This window comes from Urocitellus parryii, chromosome X (assembly GCF_045843805.1).
Source record: "Urocitellus parryii isolate mUroPar1 chromosome X, mUroPar1.hap1, whole genome shotgun sequence".
Lineage (NCBI taxonomy): Eukaryota > Metazoa > Chordata > Mammalia > Rodentia > Sciuridae > Urocitellus > Urocitellus parryii.
In genome coordinates this window covers 14,570,999-14,598,493 of record NC_135547.1, presented here as the reverse complement: position 1 = coordinate 14,598,493, position 27,495 = coordinate 14,570,999, and the positions used below count along the sequence as shown (strand labels likewise).

Sequence of the window (27,495 nt, the reverse complement as noted above, 5' to 3'; positions counted from 1 at the left end):
ATGTTTTGAAGTACCAACAATAAAAAAAATAAAAATGAAAATAAATTTACCTATCCAAGACTTTTCCATTTTCTAAGGTCTTCTTCAATTTCTTTCTTTAGTGTTCTGTTTCTTTCTTTAGTTTTCATTGTAGAGGGCTTTCACCTCCTTTGTTAGATATATTCCCAAGTATTTTATTTTATTTGAGGCTATTGTGAATGGAATAGTTTTCCTGATTTCTCTTTCAGCTGATTCATCATTGGTGTATAGGAACACAATTGATTTATGGATGTCAATTTTATATCCTGCTACTTTTTTGAATTCATTTAGGAGTTCAAGAAGCTTTTTGGTGGCATTTTTTGGGTATTCTAAAAATAGAATCATGTCATCAGCAAATAGGGATAGTTTGAATTCTTCTTTTCCTATTCCTATCCCTTTAATTTCTTTCTTCTAATGCTGTGGCTTGGGTTTCAAGGACTATGTTGAATAGACGTGGCGAAAGAAGGTAGCCCTGTCTTGTTACAGGTTTTAGATGGAATTCTTTCAATTTTTTCCCCATTTACATTAATGTTGGTCTTGGGTTTAGCATATATAACTTTTACGATGTTGAGGTTTATTCCTACTATCCCTAGTTTTTCTAGTGTTTTGAACACGAATGGATGCTGAATTTTGTCAAATGCTTTTCCTTTCATCTATTGAGATAATTATGTGGTTCTTGTCTTTTGATGTGATGAATTATATTTATTGATTTCCATGTATTGAAACAACCTTGCATCCCTGGATTGAACACCACTTGATCATTGTGCACTATCTTTTTAATATGTTTTTGCATGTGTTTTTCCAGGATTCCATTAAGAATATTTGCATCTATGTTCATGAGGAATATTGGTCTGAAGTTTTCTGTTTCTTGATGTGTCTGGTTTGGTATCAGAGTGATACTAGCTTCATAGAATGAGTTTAGAAGGGTCCCTTCCTTTTCTATTTCATGGAAATAGACCTTATTTGAATGTCTGGTAGAACTCAGCTGAGAATCCATCTGGACCTGGACTTTTCTTTGTTGGTAGTCTTTTGATGGTGTCTTCAATGCCATTGCTTGAAATTGATCTGTTTAAATATTTTATGTCTTGCTGGTTAATTCTGGGTAGGGTATATGTCTCTAGAAATTTGTCAATGCCATCATGATCCTCTATTTTAATGGAGTTTAAATTTTCAAAATAGTTTCTGATTGTCATCTTTATTACAAAAGTCTATGGTGATATTTCCTTTTCATCACGATTTTTAGTTATTTGTATTTCTCTCTTTTCTTGATTTGCCTGGATAAGAGTTTATTTATTTTATTTATTTTTTCAAAGAACCAACTTTTTGGTCTCTTTTTTGAACTTTTTTTTTTGTTGTTGTTGTTCATTTGTTTGAATTTGATTAATTTTGGCTCTGATTTTTTTTTTTTTTACTTATTTCCTATCTTATACTGCTTTTAGTGTTGATTTGTTCTCCTTTTCCTAGAGCTTAGGGATGCAGTGTTAGGTTATTTATTTGGTGACTTTCTATGCTTTTATAGAATGAAAACAATGCAATGAACTTGCTTCTTAAAACTGCCTTCATAGTGTCCTAGAGATTTTGACAAGTTGTGTCATGATTCTCATTACCTCTAAGTATTTTCTAATTTCATCTCTGATTTCTTCGACTATCCATTGGTCATTTAGTAATGCATTATTTAGTCACCAAATGTAAGAGTAGCTTCTATTTTTTGTTTTATTGTTGATTTCTAATTTCATTCCATTATGGTCTGATAGAATGTAAGGTATTATCTCTATATCTTAGTATTTGCTAAGAGTTGCTTTTTGGACTAAGATATATTCTATTTTAGAGAAGGATCTGTGTGATACAAGAAGAAAGTATGTTTAGGCTTTGATGGATGAAATATTCTATATAAGTCGGTTAAGTCAAAAATTATTCGTTTCATTTTTATTTCTATCACATTTTTATTTACTTTTTGTTTGGAGGACATATTCAGTGATGATAGAGGTGTATTAAAATCACCCAGTAATATTATGTTGTGGTTTATTTTAAATATTCTTGAAATCAAGAAGGATTTCTTTGATGTATGCAGATAGTTCATTGTTTATGGCAATAATATTTATGATTGTTATATCTTCTTGATGTATAATTTTCTTAAGCAGTATGAAAAGGCTTTCTGTGTCCTTTTTGATTAGCTCTGGCTTGAAGTCTACTTTATCTGATATGAAGATAGAAACTCCTGCTTGTTTACAAGATCTATGTGAATGATATGGTTTTTTTTTCCCCCGTACTTTGACCTGCAGTCTATGGATGTCTGGACCTGTGAAGTAAGTCTCTTAGTGACAACATATTGTTGGGCCTTGTTGTTTAATCCAATCTGCCAGTCTATGTCTTTTGATTGATGTGTTTAAGCCTTTTATAGTCAATGTTATTATTGAGATATGATTTTTATATGCATTTTTTCTTAGGTTGTAGGTGGACAAATATTGTCATTTAATTTTTATGTTTATGTGGTGTTGAGGATCAAACCCAGTGCCTCACACATGCCAGGTGAGCACTCTAGCCTTGAGCCACAGCCACAGCCCGAGAAATGATTTTTAATTCTTGTCATTTTGATTTATTTCTAGTTTTTAATTTGAATTAGTTTCTCCTTTGATTGAATATTATTCTGGTGTAGTTCCTACCTTTTCTTATTTCCACTTTTATTTTTCATTTCTTCTCCATGAAATATTTTATTGAGTATGTTTAGTAGTACAGGCATTCCAATTGTGAATTCTTTAACTTTTGTTATCATGGAAGGTTTTCATTTCATCATCAATTCTGAAGTTTAATCCTGAAGCTTAATTCTGGGTATAATATTCATAGCTAGCACCCATTTTCTTTCAAAGCTTGGTATATATTATTCCAAGACCACTTATCTTTTAAGGTTCAAGTTCAGAAATTACCTGAGATCCATGTTGATTTGCCTTGAAATATGCTGTTCTTTCTGGCAGCCTTAAAATTCTATCCTTAGAAGCAGGAGTGTAGCACACTTGCTTAGCACTTGTGAGGCACTAGGTTCAACCCTTAGCACCACATAAAAAATAAATAAAAGTATTTTTTAAAAATCTCAGTCTTCATTAAAAAAAAAACTATCCTTATTCTGTATGTTAGGAATTTTCATAATAATATGTTTTGGTGTGAATATGTTATAATTTTGTATATTTGGGGTCCTATATGCCTCCTGTATTTGATTTTTTATTTAATTCTTGTTTGGGAAATTTTCTGATATTATTTCATTGAAAATATCATGTATTCCTTTGGTTGAGCCTTCATCAATCCTGCTAAATCTTTAGTTTGATCTTTTCATTCATTCTGTTCGTAGCCTCCTAACATATTTTCTCTGCAGTCTACTTTATTTTCAAGATTATATATTTTGTCTTCATTGACTGAAACTCTGTCTCTCAAATGGTCTAGTATGCTGGTGATAATTTCCAATGAGTTTTTAATTTGGTTTGTTGATTCCTTTATTTCAAGGATTTCTGACTGTTCTTCAGGATCTCGATCTTCTTATTACTATTTCACTTCTTATATTTTCTCTTCTTTCTTTCTTACCCCATCTTTTATTGTGTAGATCAGTTTAACCATGAATTTTCTGAATTCCATCATTAAATTTCTTCTACTGTGGTGTCAATGGAATCTATTGTTGAGGTATTCTATGTTGTTTGGGACAGTTTGTTCTCCTGCTTTTTCACTCATTTATGTGTATACCCATCTTTCTGGATTGATCTGAAGCTGTAGAGTTTCTACCTTATGAGTTTATAGTACCTCACAGATTGAATTGGGGGGGGGGCGCCCAATAACAGCAACAATCTATGCAACAATATATAGCAGTAGACTGGGTACTTAGTTCCTATTTTGATATTTACAGTGTCAATTGGTACAATATGCAGAAATAATAGGATCATCAGTTTCCATCAGTAAAAACAGTACATCATCATGAATTATCTCTGGCTTAAAATCAAACAATAGGTGTTGTCCGTGACTTCTACCATATAAATTATTGCTCTAACATTGGTGGTAGAGGCAGATATATATATATATATATATATATATATATATATATATATATATATATAAAATAAATTAGTATTAAGAGGTATTAAGGATAGATCTATGTATGAGGAAAGAAGAGATAGGAGGCTAGAAAGGTGTTTGAAATTTCAAAGGGTAAATAGGGCAGATGCAGTGGTAATTTAGGAGGTGTGGTTAAGGAGAAAGGGAAAGACAAAAATAGAAGAATATAAAGCAGTAGACAGAGAATAGAATTTAGCTGTCAGGAATAGAAAAAAAGAGAGAGGGAGACAAGGGAGATAGAAAACAAAATCAAAAATATTCTAATCAAGCTGGCACAGTGGCACTTGCCTGTGATCCCAGCGGCTTGGGAGGCTGAGACAGGAGGATCGCAATTTGAAAGCCATGCTCAGCAACTCAGTGAGACCCTGTTTCTAATAAAAAATATAAAATTGGACTGAGGATGTGGTTCATTGGTTGAGTGGCCCTGAGTTCAATCCCCAGTACCCCCCAAAAAATATTCTAATCAAAAACCCTAACCCTCAAAATACAGCACATGGTAAAACAACACCTCCAAGACAAAAAGGCAAGAAATAAGGAGATGGAGACAAATATGTATATGTATATGAGTCCTTGAATCAATCAGCACATATTCAAATAAATCAAAACCCAACCTAGAAAACCAAAAACAAAAATCAAAACAGCAAAAAAATAAAAAAATAAAATAAAAATCTTGTTGAAATGTTATAAAGTTATGGAGTCATTTCCATTATGTTAGACTAAATAGTCAGTGAGGATATGTGTTTGCTGTGCCAAAATAACTTTCTTTTCATTTCATTTTGAGGTATGACCTAAGCGTGGGAGTATGGGTCATGGATTGTCACCTCCTTCCTTTTTTTTTAATGTCTTCATAATGTACTTAGAGTAATGATGTCCATCTCATTCCACCATCTTTCCTACCCTCAGCCTTCCTCCCCCTTTTTCCTCCCTTCCCCTCCCTCCCCTCTGCCCTATCTAATATTCCTCCATTCCTCCCATGCTCCCCCCACCCCCATTATGTATTAGCATCCACTTATCAAAGAAAACATTAGGCATTTGTTTTGGGGGGGATTGGCTAACATCACTTAGCATTATCTTCTCCAATTCCATCCATTTACCTGTAAATGCCATGATTTTATTCTCTTTTAATGCTGAGTGATATCCCATTGTACGTGTGTGTGTGTGTGTGTGTGTGTGTGTGTAATCACTTTTTTATCCATTCATCTACTGAAGGGCATCTAGGTTGGTTCCACAGTTTAGCTATTGTGAATTGTGCTGCTATAAACATTGATGTGGATGTGTCCCTATAGTATGCTGTTTTTATGTCCTTTGGGTATAAACTGAGGAGTGGGATAGCTGGGTCAAATGGTGGTTCCATTCCCAGTTTCCCAAGGAATCTCCATACTGCTTTCCATATTAGCTCTTCCAATTTGCAGTCCCACAAGCAATGTGTGAGTGTACCTTTTCCCCACATCCTCGCCAACACTTATTGTTGTTTGTCTTAATAATAGCTGCCATTTCTGACTAGAGTGAGATGAAATCTTAGAATAGTGTTTTTTTATTTGCATTTCTTTAATTGCTAGAGATGTGGAACATTTTTTCATATATTTGTTGATTGGTTGTATATCCTCTTTTGACAAGTTTCTGTTCAGGTCCTTGGCCCATTTATTGATTGTTTTTTATTCTTGTTTTAAGATTTTTGAGTTCTTTATAATCTAGAGATTAGTACTCTGATGTGTGTGTGGTAAAAATTGAATCCTTCCTTTTTATTGTGTTGCTCTCTGAGTTGAAGGTTTAGGTTTAAAACTTCCCAACTTTCCTTCATGGGAAATTAGTGTGGGTGGGCCAGGCTGTGGGTTGGGTTGTGAAGCCACAGGTGGGCCTAGCAGTGAATTGGCTTATTGGGCAAGCTGGCTGTGGCTGGGCAATGAAGCAGCAGGCTGGGATATGGGCTGGGGGGTAAAGCTGCAGGCCTAGTAGACAGAGTGGTGGGCCAGGTTATGGGAGTGGGGACTGAGAAGCCCAGGGGAGCTAGCAAGTGCCAGACCAGTGTCTGCAGGGCATGGTGGATAACAGGGAACTGGGTGGATGCTGAAACCCCCAGGAATGGGCTAGTTCTGGGGAACTGATGAGTTCTGGCCTGGGTGGGTGCCAGGAACTGTAATGCCAGATTAGTGGGACCCAAATAGACCTCCAGGAGCCGAATTCAATGCAATCACACAAGAGTCTTTATTGCAAGCTTGAGCCTGGACTCACAAGTGTTTCCGATGCAGTGGTCCTGAGGAGTGAGTTCTGGTCCTTTGTTTAGTGAGACTTTATAGGTTTTGAGGGGATACCCCAAAGAGGGTTACAGATAACAAAACTCTGACGAGCATAACACAAATGCTAGTTTATATTTTTTGCTGACCCCGACATCAGAATTTATGAAGTTCAGTAGAGCCTCAGAGAAGGTCGTTATCTGGCCAGGGAAGGCCAAGATTTATGAGTTGTCACTAAAGTTTCAGAGAGGGCTCCTATCTGATAAGGGAAAGCCAGGCATGGGTGAGTTCAAGGCACAGGTAGGCATTCCAAGCAAGTTCAGAATTTGCAGTAATTTATAGTAAAGCCGAAATTAGCTTTTTTATGTCTTTGTGGCGAGATGGTTCCCAATTTTAAGAGGGAATAAGGCTGGGTTTATCAATTTGCAGACAAACATCTCAGCAGGGTGGCTATGTGCCTAGGAGTGCTCTGTGGGTTTTTCCAAGGACAAGGGTCATGCCCCCTCCCTCTGGACAGGCCTTGAGGTAGAAGCTGTTTTAAAAAATGGAGTCACATCAGTTTCTCAGAACCAGTAGGTGCCAGACCAGCTGACTGGACTTAAGGAGAGCCAAGGGCCCTCATACCCACCTTCCCAACCTCCCAACCCACTACAGCTGGCTCCATCAGCCCCTGTGAGCCATAGGACTCTCAGGGCTGGGTAGAGCCTGGTTCTCTCCAACCTCTTCAACCTTTCCACAGGTTTTCTAGGCCCAGTCAAGTTCTTGCTTGGCTTAGACAGGCCCACAGGGACTTATCCACGAACTCATAGATCTGGGTTTCCAGTTCCTGTTGGGGCCATGGTGCTGCCGTCTCAAGATTGTTCCTGGATCTGCTTTCCACAGACAATTGATAAACTCAAGGAAACTTTTTTTTTATCCATTTAATGAGTCAAACAGTTTGGTTTGACTGACCCAGTCTCAGGATTTTTTACTCTAAGCCTCCAGAAGAAGGAATATTCCTGCTGCTTGAGTCCTGGGTAGCTGAGCTAGGAGAAATACTGCCTCACCCTAATCTACCATCTTGCCCCCTCCAACTACAGAATTTTTGAGATCTCCTGGTAGGTTAAGGTTTACCATGAATAAATTAAGAAGGAGAACCCAGCAGGTCAGAGTTTAGGAAATGCTACACAATACTATGATAATAAATGTCATATGAATACAGTATTTCATTTACAGATGAAATATAACCAAAACAAAACATGCATGACTTTCACCCATTCATTCACTTAAAAGTCTTAAATGTATCATACGGCTCAAAGGTCCTATGAGCCAGTTCACATTGTTCATTCTCAACGTGTCATTCTACTATCAACATATCAAAAAAGACTTATTCCATAGCAGGGCCACTAATGTTTGGCTTTGTTTGGCTCATGATAGCAAATGCTCCCCGCTGCCTTAGAAAAACTATACAATTATAGATGAACAAAATGATCTGCCCGTGATCTTATGTCAATTTTGGAAACACCAATGTGGGTATTCTTAAACTAAAATGACTTTGTATGTAAAAGTACTAATTAAAAACTCTTTAGGGAAAAATATACTTCAGTATTACATGCATCTAAGCAATTTAAAGGAAAGTGTCCACAACACTCAGAGTGACCAAGGGATCTTTATTGCAGTGGTATCTGACCAGAGAAAAAGAGGAGGGAGGGAGGGAGGGAGAGAGCGCGCGCGCGAGCGAGCCCAGCAGGAGGAGGTTTTTATAGCCCTTTGCTGTGCTGATTGAATCTAATAGGGTCTCTGGGTCTGCAAGTTGCCTTGTTGGCATACAATGATTGGGTCACACAGTAGTTGCTAAGGGTGTCATCTTCTGCCTTCAAGTGGATTGGGCATGAGCGAGGTACGGGTTTCAAATCGAAAAACAATGGGAGGAAGTAAAGGGAAAAGGCACCAAATAACTGCCCCAAAAGGAAGGGACATGAACGGTGGGGGTTGGGTACTCAGTTTTACCCTGCATTTATTCAGCCTGTCCTGCAGCTAACAGCAATATATTGCTCTTTGTTGATCATTGCTCTACTTTACATGGTCATTTATTGGTGTGTGTGTGTGTGTGTGTGTGTGTGTGTGTGTGTGTGTTGAGGAAAAGAAGTTTTATTGCTTTGCTAGCACAGGAGGAAACAGGTGGCTCTGTCCTAGAGGCGGTGATTCTGCCCATCACTGGGGGGGGGCTTTTTTTGGGGGGGGGATACTGGGGATTGAACCCAGGTGTGCTTAACCACTGAGCCATATCCCCAGCCCTCTTCTTTATCTAGAGACAGGGTCTGGCTAAGTTGCATAGGGCCTTGCCAAGTTGCTAAGGCTGGGTTTGTCTCATGATCCTCCTGCCTCAACCTCTTAAACCGCTAGGATTACAGGCATGTGCCACTGTGCCCGGCAGCAGGGGGCTTTTATTTTTATTTTTAGTAGTAGATGGACACAATGCCTTTATTTTCTTTATTTTTTTTATGTGGTGCTGAAGATAGAACCCAATGCCTCACACATGCTAGGTGAGCACCCCACTACTGAGCCACAACCCCAGCCCCAGTAGGGGGCTTTTAAAGAGGTGATTCAAAGGCTACTTCCATGTGTTCTGAGTTGTAATTCACTTGTTAATTTGGGAGATAGCCATTTTTGAGATCTTCTGGTGCTATCCCTGAAGTCTGAATTACTTTGTTCCTGTGATGAATGTATGCTCAAGGACAGATAACTGCCTAGGATGGGAAGAAAGTTAATCCTATTTCACCTGAGATTAAGGAACGGGAGAGATAGAGAAAGAACATGCCTATTTTGTATTAAAAAAAAAAAGTTACAGTGGCAGAGCAGGGAGGGCTATACTTAAAGTAAAAAAGTGGACCACTGTTACATTTTCCCACTGACAATTTCTACATTCCATTTCTATGGGAAAATGGGTGAGGATATCTCCAAACTGCTTCCTGATGAAAGAGTGCGAAGTTGGGGCAAGTAAGCAAAAATCTTTGTTCTCTATCAGATGGGATGTGGACAGTTAAGGGTATTCAGCATAAGAGCCATCCAGAAGTCCGCAGTGGCAAATCGGGGGTGAGTGGACAAGGCACACATAGGGCAGAGATTGTTTAAAGACAACCATAAATAAGACAGCAAAGTATTGCTACTTTGTAAATAATTAGTGCAAAAACAATTAGTAATTTAGCCCGTCTCTGAAAACCATTGAAGACAGTAACTCATAATCATTATCAGTGAAAAACAGGAGTTACCTCTGTAGGACCTTAGGAAGATTTGTAAATCAGTCTCAAATTGACTCATTTGGTGTTTAAATTGCTTGCCTAATTGGAAAACCATCTCATGTTGTCTGCAGGTGATTCTGTAGACAAATGAAGATGGAGATATTAACAAGCTAATGGAGGCCTTTGTGTATGTGAGGTGGGTGGAGGACAGAGAGAGGGAGAGGTGTAGATAGATAGGGGCAACCTACCACTGAGCTGCATCCCCAGTCCTTTTATTTTTTATTTTGAAAGAGGGTCTCACTAAATCGCTTCCACTGGCCTTAAACTGACAATCCAAAATAGAGGCCTCTTTTAGGTTTCCATGTGAGTTATGATTTCAAATGCATTACATTTCCCTCAAAACCTAAAAATCAATGTAACCTTTGGTAATCTATATTGCTATTATCTGTTTTTTAAAGTAAAGATATTAGAATAAAATTTTAATTTAATATGACGTAGAAGTATAGATTCTTGATATATACCATATGAGTCAAGTGATATAGAAAAATTAACATATACTTAACCCCTGCTTCATTGAATTTTAGGTGAATTTAATGAAATGACAAAGCCCTCCAGGAAAAAAAAAAAAGGAATTCAGACTTTGAACCACATTAAAATGTTAACTCAATGTCCTACTAGATTTGCCTTATGTTATTTATAAAATATGGTCAATAGTAATACCTACTTTATTAAAAAGTCACTGTGAAGATTAAATGTAATCATCTGTATTAAATACCTGGTAATAGTAATTGCTCAAAAATGCTAGTTTAAAAAAAAATCCCTTAGGGGCTGGGGATGTGGCTCAAGCGGTAGCGCGCTCGCCTGGCATGCGTGCGGCCCGGGTTCGATCCTCAGCACCACATACCAACAAAGATGTTGTGTCCGCCGAGAACTAAAAAATAAATATTAAAAAATTCTCTCTCTCTCTCTCTCTCTCTCTCTCTCTCTCTCTCTCTCTCTCTTAAAAAAAATCCCTTAGATTAGTACCTGTAACATACTGATGCTTTATAATTGGTAGATTTATTAACTTCAGGGCTTTTATCAAAACCTTTAATGTGTTTGTTTGTGGATCTATATGAGCTTAACTGTCAAGAAATGGAGTAGCATCCTACCTATTTGGTACTGTACTAGAATTCCTAGCTAGCTAGCAAGCACTCTGAGCCAAGAAAAAGGAAAAAAACAAAACAAAACATAGGTTTGAAAAGAAAGAAACAGGACTGAAAAAGAAATGGCACATCAGAGGAACCCACAATATCATTGCAGCTCCTGAGAGTGAATTAGAAGAGCAGTCCTCCTGTAGGAAACTGAGATAGGAAGATTGGGGAAACACCTGTAGGCAATCCAAAGTGTTAGCGACCAAGTGAAAACCAGTATCATCAGTTTCTATAGTACAGAGACTTACTGCTGACATCTGTTGATTTCATTATCTGGTGGCTCAAAGAGGTTGGAGCTGGAAGCTCCCCTTCAACCAGATGAGATTCTTTGGTAGAAATCTGAATAGAAAATAAGCTCAGAAACAGCAAGTCAAACCAGTATGCAAGACCTCTGAGGAACTCCCCAGAATCACCTTGACAACAATACCAGATAAAGACAAGCCAAGGGGAAAAATTAGAGACCAATAACCCTAATAAACATAGCTGCAAAATAGTTAGTATTTATTAATTTTATTTATTAATATTTATTAACAATATTAATTGTTAGTCTCTGGAAGTTGAGAACAAGCACCACCAGCAACACCTTCGACGTTGTGTGAAGGGTTGTCTCAGAGAACTAGAACACCTGATGAAGGCAGGCAGGGCAGGTCCCATTAGGAGAAAGTGTGAAAACTTTGAGAAGGACTGAAAGTAACCTCCAACCCAGAACACGAGAAATCACACAGAAACCTCCCGACTCATGTAAGCCTCCTAAGAGTCTGTCTGGCGAGGCTGTACCTCACACCCATATTGGTTGTCTCAGGGCAGTAAGGGCATTGATCTGAGGGGTGTGGCCTCACATCGACACACTGAGAGGGTGTCAGAAATCGGAGTGCGGACACAGCTGTGATTTATGGGTTTTCCCATCTCAACCAAAAGAGAATCTGCACAATGCGATCCTGCTATCAGCCCTAATAAACCCCACGTGGAGTGCCCGGATGTGGGTGTGGCCTATAGTAACTTCCGCTTTTGGCTTTGAAAATCTGAATGTGAGGAGGCCTCCACAGAGGTCGGAAGATTGAAGGAGCTCTAGACGGTGTCGGACACCAAGACTTTGTTGGATTTCAAGGCAGCTGTCGTCCTACTTAAAGGTGAGTAATCCAGAAAGAAGAGTAACGTCCATCTCACCACAAATAGGACCCCCATTTTCATCCTAGCCATTCCCTTTCTGTCAGCCCTCGATGACTCAAGGCAGGGTTCCCGGATGCGGTGTATTGGTCGCCCATCTTGAAGTTAGGGAATAGTTTTTCTGAGCGGTTTTTCAGACTCCGCTGAGCAGAAGGAGGCTTCTCAATCAGCGTCAGGCATCAAGATGATGATTATGGTGGGCAGAGGGAACTTTTACCAGTGTAGCTCATAGAACTGCACCCCTGCACTCAGCTGTGGGAGCTCAGACGGGACAGTCAAGCAGAGACACCTCCCCCAATTCTCAGCACTTCATGTTGGTATTACCATGGTAGGGTCTTGGCTGAGTTCAGGAAATGGAACTATATGGAAATATATGTCCCAGTCATTAAATATGACCTTGGAGACAAGGAGAGTACCCACCACAGAACCCAGAACAACATTGAAATTCCCCCTGGCCAGGCAGAAATCCTAGTGGCTCAGGGGGCTGAGAAAGGGGAATCCTGAGATCAAAGACGGCTCTAGCAACTTAGCGAAGCCTAAGCAATTCAGTGAGACCCTGTCTGTAAATAAAAACACAAAATGGGGCTTGGAGTGTGGCTCACTGGTTAAGCACAACAAAAGTTAAGCGCCAATACCAAAATAAAAACAAATAAGAGAAATGCACCCTGATCCCTGTTATCAACATTGCTGACTCTACGAAATGCTGCCCACTGGAGCCTCCTCCTCACCTTGCATTCTATCTAGGAAGAGCATTTCAGGGTGGTGAGTGCCTTGGTCTCAACTGAGCCTCTGCTTCTCAAGGGAGGCACAGGTTCTCCCAATTGTAAGAGGAGTACCCTTTGATACAATAAAGCTGAGTGTACTTGCCACCGCATATTGGGAGAGATCCACAGAAAAGCACCCATTTTCTAACAGCCCAAGGTGCGGTTCTACAGCAAAGGATTCACTTTCTATTCCCTTTACTTCCTTATCTGGCATCTATGGGAGTTGAGGGACTTGGTTTAAGGGAGGAATTCTCAACTTGGACAAATGAAAAGGTTGGCTGGACACGGTGGTGCACACCTACAAACCCAGAAGCTCAAGAAGCTAAGATAGGAGGATCAGGAGTTCAAAGCCAGGCTTGCAATTTAGCGAGGCCCTAAAAAATTTAGCAACACGTTGTGCTAGATGAAAGAAGAGGGTTGGGGGATGTGGCTCATTGGTTAAGCACCCCTGTGTTCTGTCCCTGTTACCAAAGGAAAAATTGACCCTGATCCCTGGTGTCAGCACTGGGGACCCCAAGAAATGCTACCCAGCTGAGCTTCTTCTTTTCCTTGTATCCTATCCAGGTAGAGCGTTTCAGGGTGGTGAGTGCCTTGGTGTGAAGGGCTGAGCCTCCGCTCATCAGGAGAGGTGCAGGCTCTCCCAGTTGTGAAGGTGGGTACCCTTTGGTAGAGTACAGTTGAAATCACTTTTCATTGTAGATTGGGAGACAGCCATAGAAATGCACCCTTTTTCCAAGAGCTTGAGGTGTAGTTTCTAAGAGCCCAAGGTTCCCTCTTTACTCCCTTTACATAGTTGTCTGGCAGAGATTACCCCCCTCTACTCCCTTTACTTCGTTTTCTGGCAGAGGTTCTCCGCCCCCCCCCACTCCCTTTACTTTGTTGTCTGGCATCTCAGAGTTGTGGGCTTGGTTTTAGTGAGGCATTCTCAATTTAGGAAAAGGAAAGAATGGCTGAGCATGGTGGTGCACACCTGTAATCCCAGCAGCTCAGGAGGCTGATGCAAGAGGATCTGGAGTTCAAAGCCAGTCTTGCAACTTGGAAAGGCCGTAAGCAACTCAGTGAGACCTTGTGTCTAGAAGAAAGACAAAAGAGGGTTGGGGATGTGGCTCATTGGTTAAGCACCCCTGGATTCAGTTCCTGGCACCAAGGGAAAAGTTGACCCTGATCCCTGGTGTTAGCACTAGGGACCACAGGAAATGCTACGCAGCTTAGCCTCTTCCTTCCCTTACATCCTATCCAGGTGAAGCGTTTCAGGGTGGTGAGTGCCTTGGTGTGAAGGCTGAACCTCTGCTCATCAGAGGAGGTGCAGGCTCTCCCAGGTGTGAAGATAAGTACCATTTGATAGAGTACAGTTGAAAACACTTGTCATGGCAGAATGGGAGAATACCATAGAAATGCACCCTTTTTCTTTTTCTTATAATTTAACTATTTTTTTGCATTACAATCCTTATTACACATACAGAGCACAATTTTTCATATCTGTTCCTACAGTATATTCACACCAACTTATGCCATTATACATGTGCTTTTTTGCATTACAATTCTTAATACACATATATAACACATTTTTTTCATATCTCTGTATATAAGGTGTGTTGGCCCCAAATTCAAATCTTCATATATGTATTTTGTATAAGGATGACCATCAGATTCCACCATCTTTGTTAGTTCCCTTTCCCTCCCACCCCATTTTTTTTCTTGGCTAGAATTAATCTAATCTTCCCATTCTCTCCCTCCCTACCCCACTGTGAATCACTCCCCCTTATGTCAGAGAAAACATTCGGTGTTTGTTTTGGGGGGATTGGCTAATTTCACTTAACATTATCTTCTCCAATGCCATCCATTTACCTGCAAGTACCATGACTTTATTGTTTTCTTAGTGCTGTGTAATATTCCATTGTATATAAATGCTACATTTTTTTAATCCATCCACTGAGGGACATCTAGGTTGGCTCCACAGTTTAGCTATTGTGAATTGTGCTGCTATAAACATTTTTGTGGCTGTGTCTCTGTTGTTTGCTGTTTTTAAGTCCTTTGGGTATAGTCTGAGAAGAGGAATAGTCGGGTCAAGTGGTAGTTCCATTCCCAGATCTCCAAGGAATCTCCGTACTGATTTCCAAATTGGCTGCACTAATTTGCAGTCCCACCAGTAATGTATGAGTGTACCTTTTTCCCCACATCCTCACCAACATTTGTTGTTGCTTTTCTTCATAATAGCTGCCATTCTGACTGGAGTGAGATATCATCTTAGAGTAGTTTTGATTTGCATTTCTCTGATTGTTAGAGATGATCATTTTTTTGTATATTTGTTGATTGATTGTATATCCACTTCTGAGAAGTGTCTGTTCAGGTCCTTGGCACATTTATTAATTGGAGTATTTGATTTTTTGGTGTTTGTTGAGCTCTTTATATACCCTAGAGATTAGTGCTCTATCCGATGTGTGAGGGGTAAAAATTTGCTCTCAGGATGTAGGTCCCCTGTTCACCTCAGGTTATCTCTTTTGCTGAGCAAAACCTTTTTAGTTTGAATCCATCCCATTTGTTGATTCTTGGTTTTAATTCTTGTGCTATAGGAGTCTTATTAAGGAAGTTGGGGCCTAATCCCAATTGATATATTAGGGCCTACTTTTTCTATTAGACGCAGGGTCTCTGGTTTAATTCCTAGATCCTTGATCCATTTTGACTTAATTTTTGTGCATGGTGAGAGATAGGGGATTCAATTTCGTTTTGTTGCATATGAATTTCCGATTTTCGTAGCATCATTTGTTGCAGATGCTATCTTTTCTCCAGTGCATGTTTTTGGCACCTTTGTCTAATATAATTGTAATTTTGTGGGTTAGTCTCTGTGTCCTCTATTCTGTATCATTGGTCTACTGGCCTGTTTTGGTGCCAATACCATGCTGTTTTTGTTACTATTGCTCTGTAGTATAGTTTAAGGTCTGGTATAGTGATGCCACCTGCTTCACTCTTCCTGCTTAGAATTGCTTTAGCTATTCTGGGTCTCTTATTTTTCCAGATGAAATTCATGACTGCCTTTTCTATTTCTGCAAGGAATGAATGCCATTAGGATTTTGACTGGAATTGTATTATGCCTGTATAGTGCTTTTGGTAGTATGGTCATTTTGATAATATTAACTCTGCTTATCCATGAGCAAGGTAGATCTTTCCATTTTCTAAGGTCGTCTTTGATTTTTCTCTTTATGGTTCTGTAGTTTTCATGTATAGATCCTTCACCTCTTTTAAGTTGGTTCCCAAGTATCTTATTTTTTTTTTTTTAGGCTATTGTGAATGGGGTAGTTTTCCTCATTTCCTTAGAGGATTTATTACTGATATACAGAAATGCCTTTGTATGGGTGTTGATTTTATGTCCTGCTACTTTGCTGAATTCATTTACTAGTTCTAGAAGTTTTCTGGTGGAGTTCTTGGTGTCTTCTAGGAATAGAATCATATCGTCTGCAAATAGTGCTAGTTTAAGTTTTTCTTTTCATATAGTGATTCCTTCAATTTCTTTCATCTAATTGCTCTGGCCAGTGTTTCAAGTACTATGTTGAATAGAAGTGATGAGAGAGGGCATCCCTATCTTGTTCCAGATTTTAGAGGGAATGCCTTCAGTTTTTCTCCATATAGAATGATGTTGGCTTGAGGCTTAGCGTAGATAGCCTTTACAATGTTGAGATGTTCCTGTTATTCCTAGTTTTTCTAGTGTTTTGAACGTAAAGAGGTGCTGTATTTTGTCAAATGCTTTTTCTGCGTCTATCGAGATGATCATATGATTCTTAAATCTTTGTCTATTGATGTGATGAATTACATTTATTGATTTCTGTATGTTGAACCAAACTTGCATCCCTGGGATGAACCCCACTTGATCATGGTGTACAATCTTTTTGATATGTTTTTGTATTTGATTTGCCTGAATTTTATTGAGGATTTTTGCATCTATGTTCATTAGAGATATTGATCTGAAGTTTTCTTTCTTTGAAGTGTCTTTGACTGGTTTTGGAATTGGGGTGATATTAGTCTCATAGAATGATTTGGAAGTACTCCCTCTTTTTCTATTTCCTGAAATAAATTGAAGAGTATTTATTAGTTCTTCTTTAAAGTTCTTGTAGAACTTGGCTGTTTATCCATCCATTCCTGGGCTTTTCTTGGTTGGTAGGCTTCTGATGGCGTCTTGTATTTCCTCACTTGATATTGGTCTGTTTAAATTGTGTATATCTTCATGGTTCAATCTGGGTACATCATATGACTTAAGGAATTTATCGATGCCTTTACTGCCTTCTACTTTATTGGAGTATATGGCTTCAAAATTTCTAATTATCTTCTGTATTTATGTAGTGTCTGTTGTTATGTTGCCTTTTTCATCATGTATGCTGGTAATTTGAGTTCTTGCTCTCCTTCTCTTCATTAGCATGGCTTAGGGTCTGTCAATTTTATTTATTTTTTCAAAGAATAAACTTTTAGTTTTGTCAATTGTTTGTTTTGTTTCAGTTTCATTGATTTCAGCTCTGATTTTAATTTTTTCTTGCCTTCTGCTTTCACTGCTGATTTGTTCTTCTTTCTAGGGCTTTGAGATGTAGTGTGAGGTCATTTATTTGTTGACCTTTTCTTCTTTTAAGAAATGAACTCCGTGCAATGAGTTTTCCTCTTAGTACTGCTTTCATAGTGTCCCAGAGATTTTGATATGTTGCGACTGTGTTCTCATTTACCTCTGAGAATTTTTTAATCTCCTCCTTGATGTCTTCTGTAACTCGCTGTTCATTCAGTAGCATATTGTTCAGTCTCCATGTGATGCAGAAATTTTTATTCTTTATTTTGTCATTGATTTCCAATTTCAATCCATTATGATCTGATAAAATGCATGGTAGTATCTCTACTCCTTTGTATTTGCTAAGAGTTGCCCTGTCGCATAGTATATTGTCTGTTTTTGAGAAGGATCTATGTGCTGCTGAGAACAAAGTGTATCCACTTGATGCTGGTTGATATATTCTATATATATCAGTTAAGTCTAAGTTATTAATTGTGTTATTTAGCTCTATAGTTTTTTTTTATTCAACTTTTGGAAGATCTGTCCAGTGGTGAGAGAGGTATGTTAAAGTCACCCAAGATTATTGTGTTGTGGTCAATTTGACTCTTGAACTTGAGAAGAGTTTGTTTGAACATAGCTGCACCATTGTTTGGGGCGTATATATTTATGATATGTATTGTAGGTGTACGGTTCTCTTGAGCAATATGTAATGTACATCTTTATCCCTTTTAATTAACTTTAGATTGAAGTCTACTTTGTTTGATATGAGTATGGAGACTCCTGCTTGATCTGTAGTCCATGTGAGTGGTATGATTTTTTTCCCAACCTTTCACCTTCAGTATGTATTTTCCTATCAAATGAGGCTCCTGTAGGCAGCATATTGTTGGATCTTTTTTAATCCAATCTTCTAGCCTATGTCTTTTGATTGGTGAGTTTAAGCCATTAACATTTAGGGTTACTATTGAGACATTGTTTGTATTTCCAGCCATATTTATTTTTGTTATTTAACTTTACTTGGGTTTCCCCTTTGATTAATTTTTCTTTTAGTTTACTACCTCCCTCTGCTGGTTTTCATTGTTCTTCATTTTCTCTTCATGAAATATTTTGCCAAGGATGTTTTCTAGTGCCAGTTTTCTAGCTATAAATTCTTTTAACTTTTGTTTATCATGGAAGGTTTTTATTTCATCTTCAAATCTGAAGCTTAGTTTTGCTGATATAAGATTCTTGGTTGGAGCCCATTATCTTTCAGAGTTTGAAATATTTTGTTCCAGGATCTTCTAGCTTTCAGGGTCTGTGTTGAAAAATCTGCCCTTATCCTAATTGGTTTACCCCATATGTAATGTGATTCCTTTCTCTTGTGGCTTTTAAAATTCTCTCCTTCTGTAACTCATTTCTCTCTCTTATTTTTTTCCCTGCCCTTCGCCTCACATCCTCTTATATGTATTTTGTATAACAATTCAGGTCTCCTTCCATCTTCCGTGCAATTCCCCCTCTCTCTCCCATTCCCTCCCACCTCTCATCACTGTTTGATGGTAATCACCTTCTCATGCTCCTCCTCCCTGCTGTTTTGAGTTGCTCCCCCATATCAAAGAAGACATTCGGCATTTGTTTTTTAGGAATTGGCTGACTTCACTTAAACGTGGCTGTATAATCAATCCGATCCTGCAATCTATACACGTGGGAATAATAAGAATTCATACCCCATTTGAAATAAATGTATGATATATGATATGTCAAGATCAATGTAATGTTTTGAGCAACTAATAAATTTTTGATTTTTTTTTTTTAAATTCTCTCCTTATTCTCTATGTTGGGCATTTTCATTATAATGTGTCTTGGTGTGGATCTCTTGTGACTTTGCACATTTGGCATCCTGTAGGCTTCTTGTATTTGGATTTCTGTTTCATTCTTCATGTCTGGAAATTTTTGTGATATTATTTCATTAAACAGATTGCTGATTCCTTTGGTTTGGACCTCTATGCCTTCCTCTATCCCAGTAACTCTTAAATTTGGTCTTTTGTGCTATCCCATATTTCTTGGATATTCTGCTCATGGTTTCTTATCAGTCTCTGTGCTGTCTATGTACTTTTCTAGATATACTTTGTCCTTGTTGTCTGATGTCCTTTCTTCTAAATGGTCTACTCGGCTGGTGATACTCTCATTTGAGTTTTTAATTTGGTTTATTTCTTTCATTTCAAGGATTTCTGGTTGTGGGTTTTTTTTATAACCTCTATTTCTCTGTAGAGGTGACCTTTTGCTTCTTGGATTTGTTTTTGTAACTCATTGTCAAAGTGATCTTTCACTGTCTAATGTCTTCCTTGAGATTCCAGAACATCTGTTTCATGTATATCCAGAAATCTTTATCTGTCCTTTTTTTCTATTGTAAATGTTAATTCTTCTAATGATGCTTTGTCTTGACTTGACTTGTGGTACTTTCTTGTCTTGTTGCTTGCCTTTCTTTCTAGCTCTGTGGGACTGATGTGTAATTGTTTTTACCCTATAGATTTGTAGTGCTCTTGCATAGTTCCAAGATCATTCCTTTGTGGGGAAGGACAATGTTAACAGTTCCCAATATCAACAATACATCACCTATGAGCCAATTTTTGTTATTGAGACATTTATAGTTAGTCTCTGTCTAGAAATATTGGATTTAATTATTAAAGTATAGTCAGTAGTTTCATAAAAGGCGTACAGTTTCTGGTGGCGGATAGAGAACTGGGGGTTGGGCGTAGGACGTTATAAAGGGGAAAAGATGTGAGGGTATGGGGTTAATATATCTTAGCAACTTTGGAGGATAACTAATGAAGAGGGTTAGTACAGGAGAATAGACGGGAGATAATTTAGGGTAGACAAGTACATGGGAGTACCATAGAATGCATAAAATCAAACACATATTTAGAAAATTACACAAAGTAAAAATAGTAAAAATTAAGAAGTTGAAAGAGGAAGAAAAATAAAAAAAGAAAAAAGAGGAAGAAAATAAAAAAGGGGGGCTTATGCAGTTCCTCTATTATATTATTCTGGTGACTCAGTTCTTAAAGTTCTATTTCATGCAAAGTTCTATTCAGTAGCAGAATCACGCTGGTAGCCATGCCCACCAAAAGGTGGCAAGAAAGGTTTTTCCAAGATGGATTCTTCCTATTTCCCATGTCGAGGTGTCTGGTGAGGTGGGTGGAGCTGGGATGCCTTATGCTATGGCCAGAACTTGGTCTGGTGACCTGTGCGGGAGCGGAGCGTAGTCTGGCATTTTGAAGCAGTGCTGATTTGGTGCTTCTGATCCACTTCTTGTGATCAGCACATGTGCTCTAACTGCAGGCTTTGGGACCAGCTTCTAGAGTCTTCTAGAGTCTTACCAACTGTCTGTTGTTCGCCGCTTAGGTGAAGTCTGCGAAAATCCGCTCTATGGGGTCCTGTCACATGCTCTGAGATGTTGAATTTCATCAAGGCAAGACCTCATGGAGAAGCTGTTTGACTGCTTTCTTGGATTCATGCACAGAGCAGCCAGAAACTGTATCTCCTCTCCTCTGCCATCTTGGACCCCCAACGCACCATTTTTCTAAGAGCCCTTGGTGTGGTTATAAGGCAGAGGTTCCCACTTTACTCCCTTTACATCCATTGTCTGGAAGAGGTCTCCCCCCTCTACTCCCTTTACTTTGTTGTCTGGCATCTCTGAGTTGGGGGCCTTGGTTTAAGGGAGGCATTCTCAATTTAGGAAAAGGAAAGAATGGCTGAGCATGGTGGTGCACACCTGTAATCCCAGCAACTCAGGAGGCTGAGGCAAGAGGATCCAGAGTTCAAAGCCAGCCCTGCAACTTGGCAAGGCTGTAAGCAACTCAGTGAGACCTTGTGTCTAGATGAAAGACAAAAGAGGGTTGGGGATGTGGCTCATTGGTTAAGCACCCCTGGGTTCCGTCCCTGGTACCAAAGGAAAAATTGACTCTGGCCTTGGTTTAAAGGTGGTTTTCTCACCTTAGAAAAAGGAAAAGGTTGGCTGGACATGGTTGTGAACACCTGTAATCCCAGTGGCTCAGGAGGCTGAGGCAGGAGAAAAGCAAGTTAGCCTCAGCAACTTATTGAGGCCCTTTCTCAAAATTAAGAATAAAAAGACCTGGAGATTGTTCAGTCATTATGCTTCACTGGGTTCTATTGCCAATTTTAAAAAAGTTATATGCCTTGTTGAGAATAAATATGCCGTTAACCCATCACTCAGAGGGATCCACACAGACAACTACTCTGCTCTTTGTGAGCCCCGGTAGACCTGTCTCTCACACTCACCCTCACTTCCTTTCGGATAATCTTGGTCAAGTAAGAGAGGAGCCCCAGCTGTACCAGGAATCAAAATATGGCCTCTGAAAAAGGCCTGAGAGGACCTCCAATTATAGATAGAGATCTAGCTCTATTATCCTGATATAATTTCTGGAAAACCCTGGTAGGGCTCTTTGGCACAGGTACCACCCTACTACCCCCTCCCTCCATCTATGTTCCTTGTTGGCATTTGGAAGATGGAGGCCTTGGCCTGAGGGATATATCCTCAGGATAGCAGAAGGGAAGGATTGTAGGTCCAGTCAGGAGTAAACATGAATACCTTCAGGAGGATTAAGAGTAACTCTTACTCCAAGGTGGTCCTCAAAGAAACCTGCTTCACCCCTGTTAACTCTGGCAGAGCCCACACAGGTCTATCTGAATCACCCCTCATTTCCAGATGACCTGGTTGTGTAAGGGTGGTGAGGATTGGTTATTATTGTTTTGTTGTTTGAGAAGACCAAGTCACCAGAAGGAGTCCCAGGTTCTGCTGGGTATAGAGGAGCAGACCCTGAGGGAGTACTACCATATGCCTAAAGGACATACTGGGTTGAGCCCCTGCTGTCTGCCCTAGGAGATCCTGGGCAGATGTGACTGTGATATCTTCTCAGTTTTTTTTTCCATTGGTCTGAAGGAGGTGAAGGTCTTGGCCTAAAGGGGCAACCTCACATCAACAGGTAGCCACATGTGGTCAGCCTATTGAGATGACCCAAGGTAGGAGTCAAGGTGAAGAACCTGAATTTAGATTGAGAGGACCCCCCCCCTATGCCTTGGACGTTTGGGGGCCCTGACCTGAAAGGCCCTGGGCACTGGGTTTCCAGATGTGTTGTGCCCTTACTCCTACCTGATAGTTGTAGTGAGCTAGATTCAGTTCAGCTGAGGGAGGAATCTTGGGCCTTTCAATAAATCAGTATGAGGATAGAGAGCCCCTGTGCACAAGAGCAGATGGAGCTTAGCTCTCCATTCCTTTTAGTCTGTTGTTGGGAGGGCCCATCCACTTCATAACTATAGAGATCTTACAGAATCCAATTATTTCTGCCTACCTGCAGTCTGAAACCTGTTTCTCTTACAGAGGCTCCAGAAACTTGGGGTGGAGGCCTTGAAATGAGTCACATAATCCCCAGATCATAGAGTAGAAGAGGGTCCAGCCATGTTAGAAGGCATGGTGAGATGCACACCCTGAATGTGTATCTGGGACCTTACCTCTAAAATGAAGAGACCCCATAGTTCTGAATCTACCTGCTCTGCTGCCAGCCTCAGACTATGCTGGCCAAGTATACCATGAAGAGCATTCTCGAATCCTCCTACAGGTTCCTAGGAGATAGGCTGATGAGAAGGACAGAAGACTTGTGAGGCCCTAGAGCACTGTCTGAGGGAAGACGGCTTTTGTCAATGTTTAGGAGGTTGTTTTTCACACTCTTCCCCTCTCAGACCAATTTGTGTTAACAACCCTTCTGGTTTGTCTTTGCAGTTAATTATGATTCCTTCTAAGCAGAAGACTCAAGAGTACACTCCCCTCCGCGCTCAAGGAGAGGAAGTGGATCCACTTGATCCTGATGTTCCTGTAGTTGAGGAAGTGCTTGCTATAGCTACCTCATCCCCTGCTTCAAGCCTGAGCATCATGGAAGAATGGCCTGAAGCTGGAACACCTGTCCTCTCCCAGAGTCTATTAAATCTTACCCAGAGTCTTTCTCAAAGTCTTTTGGAAACTGCTTTTATTGAATCCAGTCTAACAGGCCAGTCCAGTGAAGGTTCTAGTGGCCAAGAAGGTGATGTAGGTGCCTCATCTGCCTGCAGGGATCCCGAAGTCTCTCTTATTAATATACTAGAGAAAAGAGTGGGTGAATTGGTGAATTTCCTTATCGCCAAGTATAAAACAAAGGAGCCTGTCACAAAGGAAGAAATGCTGCAGAGTGTCCTTAAAGAGCAAAAGGACTACTTCTCTGCAATCTTCAAGAATACCTGTGAATGTATGGAGGTTGTTTTTGGTATTGAAGTGAAGGAAGTGGATCCCACTAGCCACTCCTACATGCTTATCGAAATGGTAGATCTCACCTATTACAGGAAGATGAGTGACCAGGGTATGCCCAAGACTGGCCTTCTGGTATTTATCCTGGGTATAATCTTCATGGAGGGCAACTGTGCATCGGAAGAGAAGATATGGGAGATGATGAATATGCTTGATGTGCATGGGAAGAGGGAATTCATGTCTGGGGACTGCAGGAAGCTCATAACTAGAGAGTTAGTGCAGGAGCAATACCTGGAATACCAGCAGGTGCCAAATAGTAATCCGCCATTGTATGAGTTAGTTTGGGGTCCAAAATCATATGCTGAGACTAGTAAGATAAAAGTCTTAGAGTTCTTCTCGAAAGTCAGTGGGAATCGCCCCACTTCTTTCTCATCCTTGTATAGGGAAGCTTTTAGAGAAGAAAGAGAAAGATCAAGATCTGCAGGTGATGCTACTACTGTAGACAGTGACAATTCAAAGTCCAGATGCTTTTCCTATCCCGAGTAAAGTCCCATAAAGATACCTAACTGCTCAAAGAGAAAAGTTTTAAGTAGTAAAGAGATTGAGAGAAACATTTTCTTTTTGGTATTTTCACATTTTGTTTAGTAGTTTTATTAGCTTCGAAATTTAGGTCTACTAATTACATTGGTCACACATTTATTGCTTATTAGGTTTAATGAGTTTTGATATTTTGAAAAACAAATTGAGAAACTTTGTTTTGTGATCTGCAACAGTATACCATGGTGTTGGAATAAAAATTTTCTTAAAAATGTGAAAATCATTAAATGTAGGAAAATGTAAAAGATGATTCATCTTAAGATTTCTATTTCCATTTTGTCTGATCGTTGTGCACAATTAAAGATACATACATCTTTGGTTTAAGAATATGCAATAAATTAAATATTGATAAATATAGTCCTGGTTTATTGGCTTGCTTATTCTGTGAGCATTGAGTATCTGCTCATTGGAATGAATTGTATTAGCAATGGAGATTCTAAGATCAGCAAGGAAGATGGTAAGATGTTCTCTAAAACATAAAGATCAAGTAAAAGATGAAATGAGGAGGTGGTATTCCAGATGCCAGCAGTCAAGTGTAAATGCCCTGATCCAGGGGACTTGGGGATTTGGGAAGCTGTCATTCCTTCCATGGGAGCTTAGGTTAAGCTAAGTGGTGACAGGGGTCAGACTCAGACTGTGTATTACTGGTGAGAGAAAAGCCTGTAATGGAAAACTGATCTGAGCGTTTCCTTTTGGATTATAGATAAACCTGAAAGAAATCTACACCTGGGCCAGGTGTGGAAAGTGTCCAGGTATAAATGAACAGTGCACAAACTAAGTGTCATATGCAAAATCCTGTAAGAGTTTCCTGGGAAATATTCCCTTGCATTCTTTTCCCTGGCCTGGGACAACTGGAGTCCACTTCATTGAAAAGATTTATAATTAAGTTATCTTGATTGTAACTTAGGAGTTAGATTTTTGGTTAGAGTGAAATGAATGAAAATGGTTTGGATGAAGAGCTAGTTTAAATTTCTAGGGGCTTTGAGCTACACACAGTTGGGGAAAATTCAGCCACATCCAAATTCTGTCCTGTCATAGAGGAAAAATTGCTGAGTTATGTGTGTAAAGTAGCATTTCTGACCCAATTTGTTGAGTCAAATTATAGAATTATGTCTCTTGAGATGTCTTTAATCTCACTCCCAGAGAAAATAGTAGTTAGGTAGAATCTAGGGTCAAACTTGGAAAATACTGCCTTTAAAAAAAAAAAAAAAAAAACCTCCAACATACACCAGGCAGTATGTAAAGTGCTTTACATGTTTAACAGAAGTCCTACACAATAGGACTCAATGAAATCATTTTATAGATGAGGAAACTTGGATTTAGCACTTGGCAAATTTTCCAAAATCACATGGCTAGTAAAGGACAGGGTTGGGACTTGACTCCTAGTCTAAATCCATCTAGCCCCATATTGTCCCCACTCCTATCAGTTTAAGGCAGACCTATTTCTTAGTTCCATTTTTTTCCCCTCAGTCTTTCAGGCAACAAAAAGGAGAGCCTTGAGGCCAAGATACTAAAAGCAGACCTAAAGAAGAAAGTGATAGGAGAAACAATCTGGCACTGTCTTAGTTTGTTAAACCTGAGGTCCTCCAGCCTGAGTTCCAGGATTCTAGAGAGCTAACTTTGCCCAGGTGATGGTATCTTTGCCCCACCCCAGGGATTTCCCAATTTTCAGTACCCTTTCCCTAGTGACTCCACATGCCCTCCTGTCCAACTCTGGAATCTAGCCTGATGACTTATCACTGCAGCTTCCTGTGAAGGCTGTACTCTGCTCTCTCAATGGAACAGCCCAGAATCGCCTTCTTTCTCCCTGATGTGCCATCCCTCATTCTTAAACCTCTTTGATAGCAACAGCATATTCAATTTAACAGCGCACTTTGAAGAATGTTTTGATGCCTGGTCACCCCCATTGAGCCTCTTCAACACAAAAATTATTTTTCAAATGAGCTGTGAGTAGAACCTAATTTGCAAATAAAGTACTGATCCTTGTAATATAACCCTAAAGTTAGAGGAGAGGTTTTGAAATCATCCTGATATTTGCAGTAGGATTTTTAAAGAAGTTGTATTATTTGAAACAGGCCACTGGACACACATACAGTTGAATGGACTTAGATGCTTGAAAACTAAAGCCTCTCACATAAGTGGTAGATGAAGAAAGACCATAGAATATACATAAGAGGTTAAATTCCTAAAACCCTGGAATTCCCTTAGGAGGTGGACAGTAGTTCCTTGCCGCAGTCTGGCTGGGCACAAATAATCAAGCCGCCACAAAGCCTTGTAGGTTCAAACAGCAATTCTTTATTCCCCAACTCTCACTGGCACTGCACACACACTACTCGGGAACATACTCCTTCCACAGTCTCCCCGAACCCCAGGGAGAACTGCCCGGGGAACTCCAAAGTAGCATCTGAGGCAGATTCCCCGAGCCGCCCTATTCTCGGAGCAGGGTCCATATACAACTCAAATTAATCCAGCATCACAGCAATTATATACAGCTTAACTTATCTCAATGGTTTGCTGGTGTCACCTTTCAACCATTCCCTCTGGCAATATGCCAGGCATCATTCTGACTTGGCTATGGCTCTCAACAGTTCCTAGTTTACCTCCTCATGCTGATGGAAAAAAAGAAAATGTTTAATAGTCCTTCCACTGCCAGTGTTTGTTTCCATAGGAAAATATTTGTTTGCAGTTTACCTAATGGCATCTATACAGGTGTTCAGAAAAGTTTGTTCATGTGGAAGGTAGCAGAGGCTTGTAAGTTGAGATTTTTACCATGCCTCAAATAGGAGAAAAATCTCAACCTACTAAGATTATATAACTTATTACAAAGAGCAGTGTATAACTCCCTATTAACATTTACAAGATCCATTTGAAACTAGATGTAACCCTATATTTGAAGGCATTTGAAAAAGTGGATTTAAAAAAAAACACTTGGTTTTCTCAGAAATTCCTCTAAGAAATGAAGGGTTTTTTTATTGTTAAAACATAATAGTAGGGGCTGGGGATGTGGCTCAAGTGGTAGCGCGCTCGCCTGGCATGCGTGCGGCCCGGGTTCGATCCTCAGCACCACATACCAACAAAGATGTTGTGTCCGCCGAGAACTAAAAAAAAAAATATTAAAAATTCTCTCTCTCTCTCCCCTCTCTCACTCTCTCTTTAAAAAAAAAAACATAATAGTAGCATGTAATTGAGCACATACTATATAAAACCTTATGGAAGAAACTAGAAGTGCTCACCCAAGGCCTATCTTTCTCTCCTTCTGGGCCATTCACCAGTAGTTAGTCAGGAGCCAGTGTGACATTTCCATTCAACAGAAATGGCATCCCTGGGTCAAGATGATGAAGCTAAACATGGAAGCAGCCTGGATCCCTGGCTGTATTAAGAGAGGAAGTCCCTGCCAACCTACATCAGAA

General features: G+C 39.6%; 1 protein-coding gene across 1 annotated transcript in view; it reads left to right on the top strand.

Moving 5' to 3' along the window:
• The window catches only part of LOC113185180 (putative MAGE domain-containing protein MAGEA13P), a 121,135-nt gene extending 97,101 nt beyond the window's left edge, over positions 1-24,034 (top strand). Inside the window, exon 3 of the mRNA XM_026392198.2 lies at positions 22,991-24,034. Coding sequence (XP_026247983.2) covers positions 22,991-24,034 — 1,044 coding nt within the window. The remainder of the gene's footprint in view (positions 1-22,990) is intronic.
• Positions 24,035-27,495: the final 3,461 nt, after the last annotated feature.